Genomic DNA, 19,334 nt, shown 5'->3' with positions numbered 1-19,334 from the left:
CTGTCTCAGGAGAGGGTCTCATGACTCTAGGTCTGGAGAAGTTTAGGGAGACATGTAAATCTGGCACCTTGGCCGGATCAGTCCCTGTAGTCCCGCATCGCTGGGAGAAGTTGCCGTGTCCCAGACTCAGCAGTGGTTTTCTTGGGTCAGGACAGCTACTCGAAAGACTGTCGTGATCCCATGGCATTGGTGAGCTGTTTTCTGTGGCACGTGGCTCAGGCACAGAAATAAAACAGAATAAAGTCACTTTAGAAAAGCCACTCGGAAGGTAGCCCTGGGCAGGGGTGTAGCGGGTCTCCCTGGCAGAGTGGGCACGGAGGGAGGTACAATTTCACTGCTGCAGCTCCGCTGCCAGTCCCCGGGGAGGTAAGCCTCAAGACTTACCCATTGAGTAGGTACGATGTCTGAGCCTATGGCACCGATTTGGTATTTTTGGTTGCCCCAAACCGTCTTGCTTTCTTGGCTTTATGTTCGGCAGCACTCCTGCTAAGAAGACCGAGCTTGGGGCCCCTCCGGTGCCGTAGGAGGGGGGTAAACTCGTTCCCCACACACTCGCCCCCCTTACCCTGCCGGCTTCGGGCACCGGGCGGCGCGGCGGCTCCGCAGTGGCGGGCAGCCGGGCCCCCACGGCCGGACCGGGACACGCGGGGCGGGCAGCGGAGCCCCGGGGCAGAGTCCGGGGGCAACCCGCGGGTGGGATGTGCCGGGGCGGCGGGGGCGGTACGCGGGCTGCGAGGGGAGGGCGTGGGGGCGGCAGCGGCGGCGGCCGCCCCCTCGGTGCCGCCCGGCCCCGCCCGGCCGCGGTGCCCCTCCCGGGGCAGGGGCAGGCGGAGCGGGGCGGGGGGGGGGACAGGAGCCGGCGAGGCGTGATCGCCCGAGGCCCCTCCTGCCTGCCGGGGAAGCCTTAAAACAGCCCGGCGAGGCACGGAGCCCCGCACTCGGGAGCCCCGACCCACGGGCAGAAGCGCCTCGCTGAGCCGAGAGCCGCTCCGCTGCAGCCGCCGCCGTGAGTGCCGCGACGGGGCGGGTGCGGGCTTGGGGACGGGGACGGGGACGGGGACGGGGGTCGCGGGGCGGCCCGGGCCGGGGCGCGCTGGGGCGGCCGCGCTGCTCCCGCCGTCGGGGCAGGTGCTGACGGCGGCTCTCCCCCATCCCGCCCCGCCGTGCAGATGCAGGGCACCGTGAGGCTGTGGGTGTCGGTGCTGACTTTCGCCCTGTCGCTGCTGGTCTGCCTGGGGACGCTGGCAGAGGCGTACCCCTCCAAACCGGACAGCCCCGGCGAGGACGCCCCCGCAGAGGACATGGCCAGATACTACTCGGCGCTGAGGCACTACATCAACCTCATCACCAGGCAGAGGTAGGCAGAGCGGCCCGGCCGGCATCCCCCTGTCCTGCTCCCCGGGCTGCCTTTTTCCTTGCCGGGGGTCAGGGGAGGAAAGTGGGGTGCCCCCTCGCACCTGGGCGTCTCGCCCTGCGTCGGCCATCGACAGGGAGGAAGACACGGTGCACACAGACTCCCCTGAGAAAGCGACAGCCGTGCACCCCTGAGTCGCCTCTGGGTCCGGAGCTGAATCCCCACCATCCAAGTTGGCAGAAGGGTCGGGCGTGTTGATGCTGCCTCCGCTCTCTCAGCCCTTTCTAGCCCTGGCACAGACAGGCTGGCAGGCAGGAGCGTGAACCGCAGAGCAGCGTGCACGGGGAGAGCCCCCCAAAAGGGAGAGAAAACATAACTAACCTGGGAGCTGGAGAGAGTTAGACAGGGCAGTAGGAGCAGTTTCCCATTTCTGTTGCTGCCACCGACTAGTGAAGATTTTGATGAGAAAAAGTGCCCCTCTAGCCTTGCCGAGGAGTTGTAGTAGTCCAGATGCTTTGTGGTTTGCCAGCTACTTCATGCAGCTGCGAGTGCCAACAAACCCACTAGTCCTAACAAAACCTCTCTCAAGACCACAGGCAAGAACCCAAGCCCAAGCTGAAAGAGAAGAGTGACCCAAACCTGCCTGCCTCTAAACTGGCTTTCTGGGGGTGACTGTGCTTGTTAAAGTAGGGGTAAAGGCTCAATTTGAAAAAAGTGCAAATTGTTATAAAAAATAATTTTCTTTGGGAGCATCTGTCCAGTTTAGACTATGTGATTAATAGGACTTTCCCCTGAGGTCCCTGAAGAGCATGTGACCCAGAAGAGCTTTGACATATTTATCTATTTGTTTAATATCAAAACCAGATGAGAGGCCTAAAATTAGGCTTTCATTTGTCCCTCTAGAAGTCTGAAGAATTAAATTAGAAGGGAGGCTATCGTGTAACTGAGAGCTTTCCCAGCAAACCCATAACACTGTCTGCCAGTGCTCTAATAGCGTAACAGAGATGAAGAGGCTGATAGAAATACAGTTCTTCTGTCCCATACTTTTAAAGCAATATTCACAACTTGTTCATGTGTATGGCATGCTTCTGTGTTATAGTTTGTGCTCAAATAACTTTTTGTCTAGATTGCTGCTAAAATAATCTGATCCTCAAGTTCTGCCCCTGCTGCCCTTTTCCCTTGTGTGTGTGGTGGGATCTCCAGGCTGATCTCTCATCTCTGCTTTTGTCTCTTTCATGTCTGATTTCAAAGGTGGTTCCTGTCCAAACCCAGGTCATATTTAAAAACAAACAAAAGCCCCCAAACCAACCAACTAAAAACTCCTTCTGTATTCAACCTCCACTTGCTTTAATGTCAACCGTGTAGCTTTTTTTCTCATTTCTGGGGTGCAAGTACACAGCTCAGAGAGTGAGACTGCTTTCATTCTTCAGTGTGGATTTGGGTTCTGTAATGAACCAAAATAGTTATTGTTGCTAATGGATGAAACAATGCAGAATTGAAATTTTGTTCTTTGGGTTTCACCTAGATTTCCCACCTACCCACTCATATTTAAAGGGAACATAATTGACCTGGAAGTACAGGAAAGCTGGCAGAAAAAAACACTACAACAGCAACTTCATGATACACATTTTAAAGTTGACTACATAGGTTAACTAAAAAAGAAAAAAAAAGGTGTGCTGTTTCCACTGTATGGTGAATTAACAGTGCAGAAATAAAGTAATTGCCGCCTCCATTTCGAAAGCTTAACTGAGCTCCTGGAGGTTGCCTGTTTCGGCAGTGACAGAGTCTCTTGCAAAATGAATCAATAACTTCTGAAGCATTTTGGACTGGTCTAAGAATCATTTGGTCTGTTTCAGTAGGTGTGAAAGCAAGCTGTGCTCAGCCTCTCACCAGATCTGGTGCTTGCAGTCTGGTCACTGTGCAACTGGTGAGATGGGGCAGTAAGAGCACGCTGGGAAAGGATGAGATTGATGCTTCTTTCTCTTCAGGTTCATCTGTCTAGTCTTGTTTGATGTTTTTGTGATTATGAATAACCTTCCGGCTCATCTTCCTGGCTTCTGCTTCTTACCTAACCAAAGAATTTGAGTGTCCTTCCCCTCTGAGCTACTGTGACCCACAGGGTCTTCACCCCAGGTCCCATGAAGCTTCTTCCTTCCAGACTATCTTTCTCTTCTTGGCTTTAGCCCTTGTCTCTGTGACTGCTTTGCTTCCTCTCTCCTTTGAGACCCTTCTCCTTAGCTTTAGACATCTCTTCCCATCAGCTTTATACCCCTTTGAGGTTAGCTGAGGGAAACAGGTACTTGTAGAGTGCAAGTCACCAGACCAGTTTCAGACTTCTCATTTTGGTTGAGATCCCTTGCTCCTTAGGTGCCAGGTCTTTATGACTATAAAGAGAGCCTAAGGTGACCCACACAAATGCAGACTCCTGCCTGGCAGATGTCTGTGTGTCTCTGGATTAGTCCCACCTCTGTCCTCAAAACCGTCCCGTGGTCCTTGCCTCATACCCCTCTACTGCACTGTTCAGGGGGCTTTTTTCAGAGCCTATCTTTCCTTGATTCACGCCTCCTTCTGCTACTTAGTACTACCTGTACTCCCGCTTGCCAACAAGCCCTCTTCCTTTTGTCCCTTGTAGCTTGCTCTTGTGTCTGTGGCTGTCCTGTGCTGTAGCAAAACAGTAAGGCCATGCCTGCTGGAAATGGCTTGAATCATAAGCGGGGCAGAGAATATGAAAGTGTGTCTGACTTAGGCAGTACCGATGCTCCCACTTCATGTCAACACCCTTTAATGGGGAAGGGAGCAGATCTTAAGAGCTTGGGTTTTTTGGGCAGTTTTCTGAATCAAGCCCACAAGATGCTTCTGAGATCCCTCAACTCCCATTGCTGGCCTTGGAAGTCAATGGGATTTGACTCCCAAGACTCAAGTTTGCATAGGAAGCTTTGAGATTTCGCTGAGTCTGAGATACTATGTCCCTAATCAGAATAAGTACAGTTACTCTTTGATCCCTTTGACTTCAGCTAGAGTTGTGGGTTGTCAGAATGTCCAGAAAAATGCCTTGATGTCTCAACCTGAGCATAAAACATGACTAGGTATTTTCACAAAACTTGGAGCCTCATTCTATTAAAACAGCTATGATATTTGATAAAAGTGTTTTTCAAACAGCAAATAAAGGCCTGGCTTTCTGTGTTTATGTTGTCTCAGAACTGGGCATGGTAGACAAGGAGCAAAGCATGAAGCAGCTGGAGCAAAGATCTCCCAAAGCATTTGCTTCAGTTAGAAGAGATTGACTTTGTCCATGCCCTCTTTTTAGTATGGCTGTAGCGTGTTTTTTTCCCAGTGGCAAAATTACAGGGCAGACAGGAGGCTCAGGCATCTGACTTAGGAAGAGTGGCTGCTCCTTGGCCAGCCCAGCTGGTCACAGTCAGCAATCACCTTGTGTGCAGCTTTGCTGTGTGAGGACATGGTGGGTCCACCCAGCACAGGTAGCAGCACTGGTCTAGGCAAGGCACTGTAGGGACTCATATAAATGGTATCATCTCCCCAACAGAGTCATCTTCATGATTTGACCAAATCTCCGCACTCGGGGGGGGTTGCTACCTGTTTCTTATTCAGACAAAACTTTCTGAGAGATTAGTGGGAGTTTTGCCAAAGTGTGAGCTGTTGGAGCAAGCTGTCGATTTGTTAAATCAATTTCTTTAACATAACTGCAAATTAGATTCCCCCTCAGTTGAAGTCCAGGTCACATACATATTAATTGGAATGGGGAAATAGAAAGCAAGCCCTTTGTGGTGATGGAGTGCAAGGTATTTGACTCAGCATCATGCTTGATTGCGTTATTGTAATAGCATTTTACTATGTCTGGCTGGTTCTTTTCAGATACCTGCTTTCAGTCAGTTTAGATTAAGAAATTTACTTCAAAATTCTGAAACTGATGCTTTGTCTTTCTGCAGCACAGGTGATGTACTAAAATGATTAAGGCAATGTAAAAATACAAAAAGTGGAATAAAATTACGGAAAAGTGAGATATGTTTCCACTTTTCAGTAAGTCATGCCATCAACAGGTAAAACTCCTAGCTTTTGAAATAAAGTCTGGGAAGCTTTTTGGTTCTTTTTTTCCCCAAATATAGATCAAGTTATTGAGAAACATCTTGATAGCAACGGATAAAATCTAAGTCCTTAATTACACCTTTGATTTCTCTGGAATCAGAATTTCACTTAAGTAGCATTCACAAAGCTGTTATCTGTTAATATACTTTGTGATTCAGACTAATGATGTACACAAGTTACAAACCATGATCTAAATTCTTTCCAAACAAGGGAGCGTTTGCTTATAGTTATCACTCTTAGGCTAATGAATCCTTATAGTGAAGAAGTGTCTGTCAAGCTGGCTGCTCATTGTTGCTTGCATTTTCTCAGGAAAAGAGAGCAAATTCCTTCTCAACAACCAGTAATTGCAGTACTTGTAATTGTTGAGCAATGTATAGTATCCAGGATTTAAAAAAAAAAAAAGCAAGACAGCTGCTGTGTAAATACAGGACAGAGGTAACTGGTGATATACCATGTAATCGAAGAAGAACTCTGATTCAAAAAGTTTTCTCACCCATGGCCACATAGTTCAAGAGTGATTATTATCTTGGGGTAGCTCAGTTTTCAAAACCTAATGTGCTATGTGTTGGGCAGCCCTAAATGTACTAGCTGTCTTAAAAAATCTTGGCTAGTTCCTTGGATAATATGGCATATCTGAGTTAGTTTTCTATTCACTTAATAGATAAAATTGACTCCTCATTTACAATAGAGTAGCATCTAAAACAATGCAAAAGTTAATGATATGATGGAATTGGGTTTGTAGGCAGGAATGACATGCTCGGAGGTCACATCACACACAGCTTCCTCCCTGTCATGGTTTGACTCCAGCTGGCAACTAAGCACCACACAGCCTCTCTCTCACTCCCCCCACGGCGATATGGGGGAGAGAATCGACAGAGTAAAAGTGAGAAAATTCATGGGTTGAGATAAAGACAGTTTAATAAGTAAAGCAAAAGCCACACACACAAGCAAAGCAAAACAAGGAATTCATTCACCACCTCCCATGGGCAGGCAGGTGTTCAGCCATCTCCAGCAAAGCAGGGCTACATCACGAGGAACGGTTCCTTGGGAAGACAAACGCCATCACTCCAAACAGGTCCTCCCCTTCCTTCTTCTTCTTCCCCCCGCTTTATATACTGAGCATGACGCCATATGGTCTGGGATATCCCTTTGGTCAGCTAGGGTCAGCTGTCCCGGCTGTGTCCCCTCCCAACTTCTTGTGCCCCCCCAGCCTCCTCGCCGGTGGCGTGGGGTGAGAAGCAGGAAAGACCTTGGCTCTGTGTAAGCACTGCTCAGCTTCCCCTTCCTCCATGCTCGCATCAGTAAGGTGCAAGGCCTTAGAGTATCCAGGAGCAGCCAATGAATTCCAAAATATTCGGAGTTTCTCAATACTATCATGTAACATGATTATGGAAAAAATATATCCAAAGAAATACTGAAGAGTAAACATTTTCTCACGTGGCTACATCAAGTTAAGTTAAAATACTTGCTGGAAAGTTGTCTTTACGTCTGCTCTATTCAGTTTTTCTGAAAAGATTTGTTTAATGGTTCCATGCTTAGTCTTCATTTTTTAAAAACTGACATATACAAAAATATACGTTTTTTCTCTTTCCTTAGGTACGGAAAGAGATCAAGCCCAGAGACACTGATCTCAGACCTCTTGTTGAGGGAAAGCACAGAAAATATTCCTAGATCCAGGTATGTATGAAGAAGTTTCATGGTGGCTTTCACTTCTCATTTAGATTTAAGAGTTTCATTTCTTATCAATAAATATGTTTCACAGGGAGAAAACATATGCCACCAACAGCTGGGTAAACATGTCCTGAAAAAAACATTTTAAATTCCTTTTTTTGTTAAGAGCTAGCACCATCTATGAATGCAAGAAATGCCTTGCCAGGTATAATATAGTCCAAACTGTATAGTCCTGATTTTGGGAGCAGGCTGTACCTGCTGTTTGGAAGAAGGAAAGCATTCCCACAACACTTGCCCCTTACTGGGCTTTATTACGCAGAATTGTACACTGATGCCTGATGACAGATTAGACCCCCCAAAAATGGCATATTTCTACTCATTTGCTACTCAAACAGGTTTTAAATTTTTTCTCTAAAGATGTATGAATGGTAAATATGCACTTACATTAACTTATACACAAATGCACGGCTATGGCGGGTCTTTAAAACACAGTAATTCACATTGGTTTTGTACCTCATATTTTACAAAGGAAAAAAAAGGCCTTTAAATTTCCATTTGCATTTGGTTTAAAATAACAGTGGTGTTTCAAGCAACAGTGGGATTTCAAAAGTACATACTGTATTTATCTAGTTAGGTAATGACACTTTAGCTATAATGTAAGATACTTAGTAGTGACTACAATTTACACAGATAAAAGTAAGTGTGTTGAAAAAGCAAGATACGGGGGCTTTTTTTCTCATGAAAGAAAATACTGGGTTTAGTTTTGCTTACAATCAAGCATGAATGAGCTCAGTTTAAGCCTTTACTGATAGCCTGAAGTTTGCTGACAATACTTCTACTGCAGAAATAAATGTTTTATGCAGTAGTCATCTCAGGAGTCTACAAGCAAATGCTCTGCATTTTCATCAGCTGTGCAAAGGCTCAATTAGACTAGTTAAGTACTTAAACATAATAGTCTATAGCACTGAACTTAGGGCATGATCTTGTCACTGAAAGGTGACCAAAATTTCTGCTGCCATCAAGGGAGGTCGTCTATGAGACTTGCGGTTCTGCGCATAGAGAAACCATTGACTTATGGTTTGATGACTAACCACAGCTGTGGGGATGCAGTTTACTCTGCAGATGCTTATGTAAAAAACTGCATGGAGTGCAGTGAAATGTATTGGACTATTTTGTGTTTGGTAATGACAAGGCAGAGCCCTCACATAATGGGAAATTTCCGCTGCCATGAATTTGAGGCAACACACAGGGTAGTACAAAGTCTAATACTCTCTGTAATTTTCACCCCTTCATAACAAAACTTTATGGTTATTATTATTGTTTCAATAATGCTATTTATAACACACCAGGGAGCAAAAACTCATGAGCAGAATAACAAACTAGTCTGCATTTAAGATCAAGAATTGATGAGAAACAGATTTTTATTTCATACCCCCTGTAACAGCACTTTAAACTGAGTATGGTATTTGTCATTCATCAATGACAATTATGGGAGTATTGGGAACAATGATGTCTAGTTTCCTATGGATATGTCTTCTAGGATAAAACCCTGTATGGATTCTGAACCCCGCTCCAGCTTTTTCCTTCATTTGAGGACATAATTAAATCTTCTTTCTACCCAGTCCTGTGTTTCACAGCACATCAGGAACTTAATATCTCTGAGATATCTGTACCTCTCTCTGACTTGGTTGAAATTGTCCAGAAGGTTTGAAAGCTGGTGGGGAAGTTAGGGGAGCCACGCAGAGGCAGACAGCTAGGCATGCAGCAAATATGCCCAGATACAACACGGCTGTCTAAGCCTTCTTCCTGGAGGAAGCCAGGCTGAATGAATGCAAGGCAGGCTGGTATTATTCTGAACTTAAATTAACAAAGTGTATGTTTTAGATATAGTTATATATGCAGCCAGTTACAGAGCAGATGTAATTTGCACTCAGTGAATTGGTGAGAGAGAGACGCACTTCATGAGTTCTCAGGAATGAACTTTGTAACTAAACACTGAGGTATTAATAAACAACTTAACTGTATTCAGCTTGACTGGCCTGGTTTGACATTTGCTGACTAATATATGCTCCAAAGTATTTTGCAGTCTAGGTGTATGTCTGACCGTATGAAGAATGTTTAGAGAGATTCTTACAGAAATCAGTTAAAATATGGGAAGTTCAGGAATAAAAAAAGGAGGCACTTTCACCCGAGTATAAATAAGTTCTTATGACAAAAACGTGTGATGCGGAATATTTCTGATCTTGTCGAGCCTTTGGAGTCACGAGAAAACCTTTAAAATTCAATAACAGGATGCCTCTCCCCTACTACTGCCTCTTTAAAAGTTCGGTATCTAGTGTAAAGTAGTTGTCTATGCTGCCTTTGCAGTCAATTGGACGGATGGGTATCTCCAAAATGAGCCTTCCATCTGAAAATGGGCAGGATCAATTGCCCTCTCAAGGTGTCGCTCTGTCCGCAGTGACTGTGAAGGGAGACTAGATGCCCAAATTTTAGATGGCAAAAATTATAGCAAATGCATTTCCTCTAGTCTCTCCATGTTCTCCACTTGTTGACTTACTTGCTGTGTAGACAGAACAGCTATTTGCAAGCAGAGGACCTCTAGATCAAACCCTGCCCTCGGCATCCCTTTCAACACATATTCAAATGTTTGATACTGAGCAGTGGAATACCACAATAATATTTTAGGATGGTGGCTGTGGACTTCAGTTTGGTTTGAAGGTGCTAAGAGCATGACATGCGGGTTTTGGTTGGTGGTTTTTTTGTTGTTTTTTTTTTTTTTTTTTGGGTCAGTGAATTCTCTTTGGAAAACTGTTTACTCCTGAGTAACAGTAAAAAATATCTCTATTTGTATTTCAACATATCATAGTTTTCTAGCTGAATTTCATTAAGTGCTTCTTAATGACCTAAAGCAGCTTTGCAGTGAGTCTCAGTGGTATAAATCAGTGGTATAAATCCACACCATCAGTATGGAGGGGCAAGTTCTGGTTCCAAAGTATAGATATTTGGCCAACCAGGATGCCTCTGCTTTGATGGGAGTTGCATATACAATCTTCAACTGCAAATATGCATATGTATTCCTTATTGCTGCTATTATTAAAATGAAAATTTTAGGTAGTTCTAACTTCAGATTTTTCAGAAGGGGCATAAAAATGTGTTTAATGCTTTTTTTCATTCATAATATGTATTGCAGGTTTGAAGACCCTTCGATGTGGTGATGGGATTTTCAACACGCCGTCAAAACTTTTCCTAGTTTTCAGTTCATATTCCACGCCTCTGAAGCAAATCATAGCATCATTCCCAGTGCATGCAGCCATTGTACTGAATTCTGTAGAGATTTTCCTTCATCATATTTGTATATACCTTTATTTAAATAAATTATTTGTGCATTCCAAAATATAACATACTAAATGAAAACAAGCAACCCTGTCATTGGTATAGCAAAGAGTTGTTTTGAACTATTAAAACTGAATTATAACCTCCCTGCAGTCTAAAGTAGTATGGACAACAATAGTGTCACAGTTATTACAGTAATTAGTGTGCAAAGATAAAGACATCATTTATTGTAGCCTCAAACTCAGCTCAGCTGCTTGATTTATACAAAACTGTTTAAAATAATTTATCACAGACTACATAATTTAGGAAAATAGTGTTCTGGGAGGCGGTTTTTCAGAATCGCCATACTAAAAACTTACTTAGTACTTACATTGACAAATGTAGTAAAATGAATAGCATTTTCAAAATACAAAGGAATAAGTGACTGCTTAATTCTGCTAACTCCTCAAAACTGGTTTGAAGCTTGGCTATAAGCCTGAATTAGGAATTTTAAATAAAACACATGTAACATCTTTGTTTTGGCAATATGCAAAGCAGCAGAAAACAATATCTAAAGTAACTCAAACCAGGACAAATCTACAGCTATTTCTGCCAGAAAAAAAGACATTTAACATTGCCTAAGGTCTTGCAAAGGAGCACACTGATAAATCACAACCCTTTGGGTACCTGCACTCTAGGCCTCTCTCATTTGGTGTCATTCATAATTTCTGTTTCCTCAATGAGAAGGTACCTGGAACAGGGACAAGGGGAAGTGTCTTCAGGTTTTCATTTTCTTTTCTTTTTTTATTTTATTTATGAATTTCATCACTAATCTGATGAGAGACTTAGACACAAGGACCTCTGAAGAAACCCTCAAAGTTTTTATTCAAAGTAACATAATATAATGGCAGCACATTATCCTTGTTCTTAAGTGGTTTAGTTCACAGGTATGTATCTTGCAATATGGTGAGGACCCACACTGGGCATGACACAAATGCTGGTCCTTGGTTCCTGATATTTTGTCACAACTTCTTTTATTTAGAAACTGTGACTAAACACTGGGTAATAAAGCGCATAAAGAGTTCCAAATAGGAAAAGAATCAGTGTGAAGGTTTAATGTATTTACATCTCACTTCTGCTTTTCAAATGTTTCTGCATGGCTGTTGCCCCCAGGAGAGATGCATCAGTGCAAGTAAGTTCCAGATTTCTATAAATGCACATTGGTTGCATTCACAAAGCGTTACCAGGTTCCCAGGATGTGCTAGGTTTTGTGGTCACACTTTCTTCAGTAAAGCATAACATAGATTTCCTTTTCATAAAACACTTGGATGCCATTGGAATGGGCAAATTTTGCTTTCAGCAGCAATACTTTCACTTACAGGCTTGGTGATGGGTTCCACAGTGCTACACATGAAACTGCAAGGATTAAGAGCAGTCTAGTATCACAAAAATGTATGGGGCTCCTGGTATAAACTGTTGCCACCCATGGCAGTAAGTGACGATGTTCAGAGGGACTCTAGGATGACCACAACTTGCTGGGGCTAGCAGAGGTCCATCAACCGCAGGCGAGGACCTGCTGGGTTAGAGTCCACATAAAGTTCTGTTTTGAATGATTATTAAAATGAAAATTAGAAATTAGTGAGGTATCTGCAATGTAATATCTCCAATTCCTGGTAATTTCTAGTATCTCTCTCTATATATTAATGACCATGTAAATGATAAAATCAGTAGATGATAAACTAAACTCATGTTGCTGAGCACTACCATTACAATTGTGCTACACTGGAGAAAGAAGGAGTTAAAGGATAATTAGTGCATGCTAATTGCTCGTGCTGAGCTGTTCCACTCAATTACCTGAGTTTTCTTGAACTTCAGGAACACCCATCTGTATAGAAAAGCTAGAATAATCTAAAAAATGCCAGGTTTATTACCTCATGAACTGTCAAAGACAGAAGCAAGGCAAAGCACTCGCACAATATTTTTTTATCCACACTGTGCTATGATTTTCTTTCTAAGACCTTCCTGTGTTCTCTGTGGCAGACACAACATTGCTGTAGAAGTCCAGTGTGCTTATACCTTCCTTGTATACTTCATATACCACTCTTGACAGGCGAGGACATTGAAAATATTGGATCAGCTCTCCAAATCGCGGGATAGTCTTAAAAAATGAGCTGTGAAATGAGGATAAATGCTTGATTTGTTTGGCGTGGCTTCTGCATTTTTACCTTAGGGTTAACCTTTTCATCTTTTTCCCTTTAACCATGAGAAACAGAGCCTTGTTTTTAAAACAAAGCCTGAAATTTATGTCAGAATCTGAGGAAGTGCCAGGAAAAAACAACAAGTGAGAACCATAAAAGTGGGTGATAGTGTTTTCTCCTTTATTTATTGTGGGTTTGAAATCATGAGGAATGTACATAGATAGGTGTAAAACATTTAAAAGACAGTCCACCTTTACGTTTGGCAATTTCTGTAGTATACGTCTCAGTTATACCCAACTTTGATTTAACCAAAGAGGCAATCTAGATGATCCTGTGTATCTCCTCTTCTAGGAGAGGAAATTCCCTCTATCCTTTTCTGTCTCTATCCCTAGAAACCCATCCCACTGCAACGCTTTCAGCTCTGAAAGTCGTCTTTGTGTCAAAAGACACAAATTCCCCAGTCATGCTCTGATGGGTATTTCCCTTCTCCCTAGCCATGGAGTGAAACGTTGTCCCTGTGACTGTGTTGGGCCAAACTGGGATGGCGTGGATGGCCCTCCCACTGGCCAGTTGCTGTCCCCCTTCCCTGAATTTTCCTCACTTGTCATCTGAGAGGTGGAAACCCCACTCTAGTGGCATGAAGAGGGCATGGACAGCCTTCTGCAGGCAGGACAGCTTTGCTCTGCCAGACCATCCCGAACACAAGGGGATGACAACTGATCAGGGAGGAGAAGACATACCCACTGCAGCCTCCACCATCACCTGCCAGCAGACGTGGGGCAGCAGGGAGGTGCTGGCGGTGTAGAGCTGGGGCGGACATAGGCACAGTGGATTTGGGGGTTTGGGGCTGTGCTGGTGACATTACAGCTGCAGCCAAGGTAGGAGTGATCTTGATAGATGTCCTGGCCCCAAAGCAGACCCTGGGTGTAGTAGCACTGGTCGCCCCAGGCAGGCAGCTGCCCTTTGGCTTGGGGATGAGGAGGGTGGCAGGGGACCCACTGCAGAGCCCCAGTGCTCCCTCATGGTGCCCCAGGGTGGGCAGCGCTGCCAAAAACCATTGCATTGAGTTGGGGTGAGGTGGGATTTACCTGGTAGCTAGCAAATAAATACCAAGTTTCAGCTGCAGCATCAAATGTTTTCCATAGTGGTTTGTGCCATCTTCCCAGGTGCTTGGGGTGAGGTGCCCAGCAGCACTCAGCATGTGTGGGAGGGGGATTTTTAGGCTGAACTGACCATTGCTCTGTGTTTCCTGAGGGATTGCACCTGCTCTTGCATGGCCACAGAACCTTCAGGAGTGCCGATGTAAATCCAGCAGAGGATCTTTTTTCCCCTTCCCACCCTTGTGTTATCACCTGATGACCGTTAGCCACTAAAAGGCAACAAGCATTCTAAACCAAAATTCAGCTGAAGACAGGCCAGAATTTGTTGTGACAGAGTCTCTGTTTGTCTTTGAAATTTTCCTGTGGAAAACCGAGGTCAGAAGACGAGAAACAGCAGAATACCAGGAATGAGCAGCTGTGGCTTTGTAATGCAAAAGTTGAGAGGAGAACATGCCTCCTTTACATTTCCAAACCAAGCTATTATAAGATGTGGGTGCTCTTCACTTTCCTTTGTACAGATGTTTTATAGCACCCTCTCCCTTTTTCCCCAAAACCTCTTTGGGTTAAAAGAAACACAATGAAAAATCCTAGTAAGAATAAATTCCTTTCAGAAAGGCTTTCATTTTTCAAGTGTTAGGAAAAACCTTATTAGGAAATACTTCCTAGAACATCTTTTCTTTCATTAATTTGTGTTTTCTCCTGAAATCAAAAGCATTACAGGTTTTGATTACTTTCAAGGTTCAGTTCAGAATATTCTTCTCTAAATGGTAACTGAGAGGAAAAGATGCCATCCTCTTTCTTCCCACTCTGCACAGCTCAGCTGTTTCACAAACTTGGAATAACTGTTGCTGGACATTAATAGTATTCTAGTGATATTCAGCAAGGTATTTAAATGAATATTTTCTAAAATGAAATCCAAACCTAATTTTACATTTACTTCTTTTTTTTTTTAATTTTGGCCAAAGAGTCCAAATCTGTCTTGAGATCTGCACAGTGTGTGTCTAGGAATAAGAAAAAGTAAAGCTTCTCCTGGGACTGCCCCCATTTGTAGATACACAGCTCTGAGAAACACCTTTCATAGGTGTGAAAGTGTAGCCCTTAAAGGAGATATGATTTGGCAAAAAGCAAGTGGTTTATATCAAATCCCCATGCTGCCATCTAAACCAGATGGAGCTCAAAAGCAAACCAAAGCTATAGCAGCTATACAGTAGCTGGGATGTCTTGTGTGTGAACTACATAGGTGGATTTGGACCAAAGAAAAAGAGTTTCCATATGGATTTCAGTGAAGTCAGAAAACTAAATGCAAAATCTATCACCTAGGGACAGTTTATGAGCTTGGGCTACTTCTCAAGAGCCCCCAGGTTATAAATCTGGCTTCCAGTCAATAATTCACAAATTCTGGATTATCACATCACAATTTGAAATTATGTTAGATCTGGCTGTTTAATTTTAATATTTAATAATGGTTTCCTATTAAAATTTTTCAAAGAGTAATTTAAAACACACAGTAATGAAAATTTTTTTAAAACTCTCGCTTTGTTTTGGTGGGTTAGTACCCTGACTGAGAAATTGCTACTGAGCGGAAACTGCCTAACTAATGCAGTAATTCATATCAGACCAGTGTATTTTATTTATCTGGCTTATTGTTATCAGTCATTTATTTATCTGTATTACAGCAGCAGCTGGAGACTCCAAATATGGGGCTTATTGTGCTCCAGTCTGTAGGACCATAATAAAAAAAAAATCCTAGACCAGAGACATATTCCATCCACATGCAAATGAAGAAAGTGGGAGGAAACTCAGGCTCATGAATAAATACAGTAAGTAGGTTATAGTGCTCCTACTGCACCTGCAGGCTTGTCCTTACAGATTCTTTGATTACAGCTGTTTTATGTGTGCTATAAAATTACAGCTGTTTTATATGTGCTATAAAACAGGTAGTGCAACATTATCTTGTTCCCAGTTAATATGTGTGTTTGCTAAGCTTTTCCTCATCTAAGTTATTTGCTTTTCTCTAATGACCGGGTCTTTGCCAGGCCCAGAGACCTTCCAAGCTATATTTAGCCTGGACCTACAAGTAGCTCCCACCTGCCTGAGATGGATGCCCAGCTCCAATCTTGCACTCGCTGCAGACCATGAACCCCCAGTAAACTCCAACTAAATGCAAGATTTTACACATACCCTCGGCCAATCCAGTCCTGCAGGTACAAGGTGAGCCCACCACTCACTTTAACCTCAGCCTGGGGCCAGGCTATTAGTGCTGATTACAGAGAGTACTGCTACCAGACTGTCGTGGTAACTGGGTATACTCTGAATTGGAGAAACTGGCTGGAGATAACTATTGTGCATGATTGTTTTTAGCCTATCCTGAGATTATTATTGCTGGTTGTTTAGATCTAGGGCCATTTTTAGAGTTTGGCTTAAGACAGGGTCGGACCTCCATTTTAGACAGGCTAGTCTGTAGCGTATGATGGCAGACTTATTTCTTCTCCTTGATTTGTTAGATGGTCTGCTGTGCACATTAAATGTTCTTCACAAGGGCTCTTTGGGTAAGGGGGGAAGAGCAGGCACCGCAGGTGGCATCTCTGCCTGGAGCCCTATATGGGGCCAGCAGCCAGGTCAGATAATGAGGATGAGAATAACAAAACTCCTGAATTACCATGGGCTTCCACAAGAGAACGTGGACCAGACAGTCAAAACCACTTACATGCCTAGACATGCAGATGGAGGACCAGTGGGATTTTTTTAAACATTTTGCCTGATTCCTAAAGATCCATGACTGCTTAAATGCATGGGAATATCCCACAGGCCACCTCAAGGCATATGATTGCACCTAAATTCATAATAAGCTTTGTGGATTTAGGATCCACATTATGGACTCTCACACAGAGACTGGTGGTCAGCTCAGAAGATTTCAGACTTATTTGTTAATCTCATTTTCCTGTGTACTGGATAGAGGGTCCCCGGCCATGGCTGCTGATGCTGTCAATGTCTCTGCCTTCCAGGTGTGAGTCTCAAGGTGTTTAAGTACCTTTGGAAATGTGGCTGGAGGCATCTCACCTTTGAAAAAGTGGAATTGATGGGAACAGGAGAGCCATGAGATGTCCTTGCAGATACAGCTGACGGGGACTAATACTGAACACGGCTATAACAGCCTGCCCACGGCGACTTTCCCAGTAGGCTGTAAATCAGCAGCCTCTCCCAGAGGTACAAGAGTGTGAAACACTCTTTATCAAAGAAATATGTTTGTATCAATTAAGAATGAGGGTTTAGGAGACTCTGTGCTAATTAGGTGACTGGCTTTTCAAGAGATCTTTCATATTTGTCTTTCCACCAGTTCCTGTGTCCCATTTTTAAGCTTTTTTTCCTTGAAAATGCACCTCTTTTGTTTCTGTCCTTGGTTCCCTTTCTTTTATATGGAAGAAAAGAAGGACTGCAATTTGATGTTATTCTGCATTTATGATGCAAACTATTCTCATAGCCAAGGATGATTTTCTTGAATTTATCCACTCATTCACTCTACCATGTTTCTGATGATTACTGTGGTTCAGCTATCTTCCCCACTGAAGTCAGCTAGAAAAGCTGTCTTTCCACACATCCTTTTACAAATCCTGTTCCATCAGTAATGGCTCAGGTTTTCTTTTTTTAAACGATTGCTCTGGTACTTGTTTCACTGCAATATAAAACTTGAAAGTGAATTCTAATTAAGTCATCTAAACCAGGAAATAAATTTTATTAATTGAATATTAATAGTCCAAAGGCTTGGACACTTTTTGGTATGGTCAGCTTTTTCTAAGCAGGAAGAGTCAAAGTTAAATAATCAGATCAATCAGAAATGTTAACTTGCTTTTAATGCATTCATATTTGAAAGATTTTAACTTTGACCTCGGTTGTTTGCTGCTTTCAAATCAGCAATCAGAAATGGGAGAAAATTAATGACTTTTGATGTGAAGCTTTGCATTGCTGCACCAGGGCCTTAACTTAAATCTGCTTTTAAAAGATGAAATGCATTTAGAACTGCTTAAAAACGCATCTTAAATTGGCTGCCTTATCTGTCTTAACCAGCAGTACATCTTACATTTCTCCACAGGTGAATGGTGGTACCCAGGTCCGCCGCAGCTTGGCACACGTCAGACTGCCTGTGCTTCAGTGCCCGTGGTGACTGTCACAATAGCCTGTGAAGACTAAAATATATTTGCTGTACCATGAGTCAGACCTGCATTTAAGTGGGAAGAAATCATTTTTTCATTTCATTTATCAGTTCTGATTTACCAGCCTCTTTAAAAAAAAACCAACACGAAACCCCCTGAAAATCACCTGCAACAAAAAAGAAGTTCAGCCTTATGTTCTGTCAAGAAAATGGGCTGAGACAATGTGCTGCTATATTTAAATTTTCTTAAGTGTGTCTCTCCCTGACCAGGTGTTACTCCAGGCACTCAGTTAGTATCGCTTATTTCCGTGTAACCCTCCTCCTCTCCTTAGACTTTAACACTCTCTTCCTCCTTTCTATCATTTGATAGGGAACCTACCCCAAACTTCGAAGTTTTTCAAAGGGGCATTGACTGTCCCCAGGCCAAGCCACACAGAAAAATGTCGCTACCCTGTGGCAGAACAACCAAACAAGCATGTAAAAATATGAGCCTTTCTTCTCGAAGTGTACCTGAGGGTCTACAGGTATATTTCTGCTTTAAAATGTAGTTAAGGTACCTCAGGTTGATGTTTCTCATTTCTTCGCCGGCTGGATAACTATTATCCAAGCAAGGCTGGCTTACAGGCATTGCATTTACCCAGAGCTCTGCCTTCCCTGTTCATCGTCTCATGGTTGCTAACAAAGCAGTTTTTATATGGAAAGCGTGTTTAATGTTACTTAGAAGTAAGAAGGGTGGATCCTGTGATTTTGCCAGCCACACAGGCTTGTACACTAAAGCTGTGTTTAAACTTGAAGTACCTTACTCTACATACAATGCAATAGGGTGGGCTTTTCCCTGGTGCTGTGATCCCCTCAATTGTGCCTCTCTTTTGAGAGCTCTGCTCAGACACCTCCCTGTCAAACTTGCAGTGTAATGACAATTCTCATTAATTGGTCTAATCAGATAACATGAGGCAAAGCTAAATCAGATAGAATAATTGTCATTTGGAAAAATGAGAAATTAATGAATTAAGGGGATTTTTTTAAATAAGTGGTTGTAGAGGATTTCACCATAGATCTTGGGTGAATGGAGATCTGTGTGCTACATCAAGCAGTAATTACGGGCCTGTGTTTGCCCCTTTTCGCTATGGTGGGAAGTGGCTTATAAGGTGAACACTGAGTTGTGATGGTTGCCAGACGTAGCAGAGAATCAGCTCCTTGTTGTACTGGATCAACATAAGGTGGCTGCCTTTTACTGTCTTAGCAAAATTTTGGCTTAGTCTCCCTGTGGGGATTACAAATTTCAGGCAGCTCATGCTGGAAAGGTACACAGATAACTTTGATTAATGCAGGTTGCTGGCAGCTCTCTGCAATTTGAAGACTGGCGGGGGCTGGCAAAGGTCCTCTGAGCCGTAATACAACACAGAGCCCACCTCTGACCAGCAGCTGTGCTGGCCATGGAAATG

The 19,334-nt window shown here is 43.4% G+C and overlaps 1 protein-coding gene across 1 annotated transcript; it reads left to right on the top strand.

Annotated features, from left to right (window-relative positions):
- Positions 1-874: 874 nt before the first annotated feature.
- Positions 875-10,608, top strand: NPY (neuropeptide Y). Its single transcript, XM_030010451.2, has 4 exons — positions 875-1,006; positions 1,170-1,357; positions 7,055-7,135; positions 10,320-10,608. Exons 2-4 carry the CDS (start codon positions 1,170-1,172, stop codon positions 10,342-10,344), a joined length of 294 nt encoding a protein of 97 aa, XP_029866311.1. The 5' UTR covers positions 875-1,006; the 3' UTR covers positions 10,345-10,608.
- Positions 10,609-19,334: the final 8,726 nt, after the last annotated feature.

This window comes from Aquila chrysaetos, chromosome 3 (assembly GCF_900496995.4).
Source record: "Aquila chrysaetos chrysaetos chromosome 3, bAquChr1.4, whole genome shotgun sequence".
Classification (NCBI taxonomy): domain Eukaryota; kingdom Metazoa; phylum Chordata; class Aves; order Accipitriformes; family Accipitridae; genus Aquila; species Aquila chrysaetos.
Note: the sequence above shows the minus strand (reverse complement) of the source record. Positions and strands in the feature narration are given on the sequence as shown.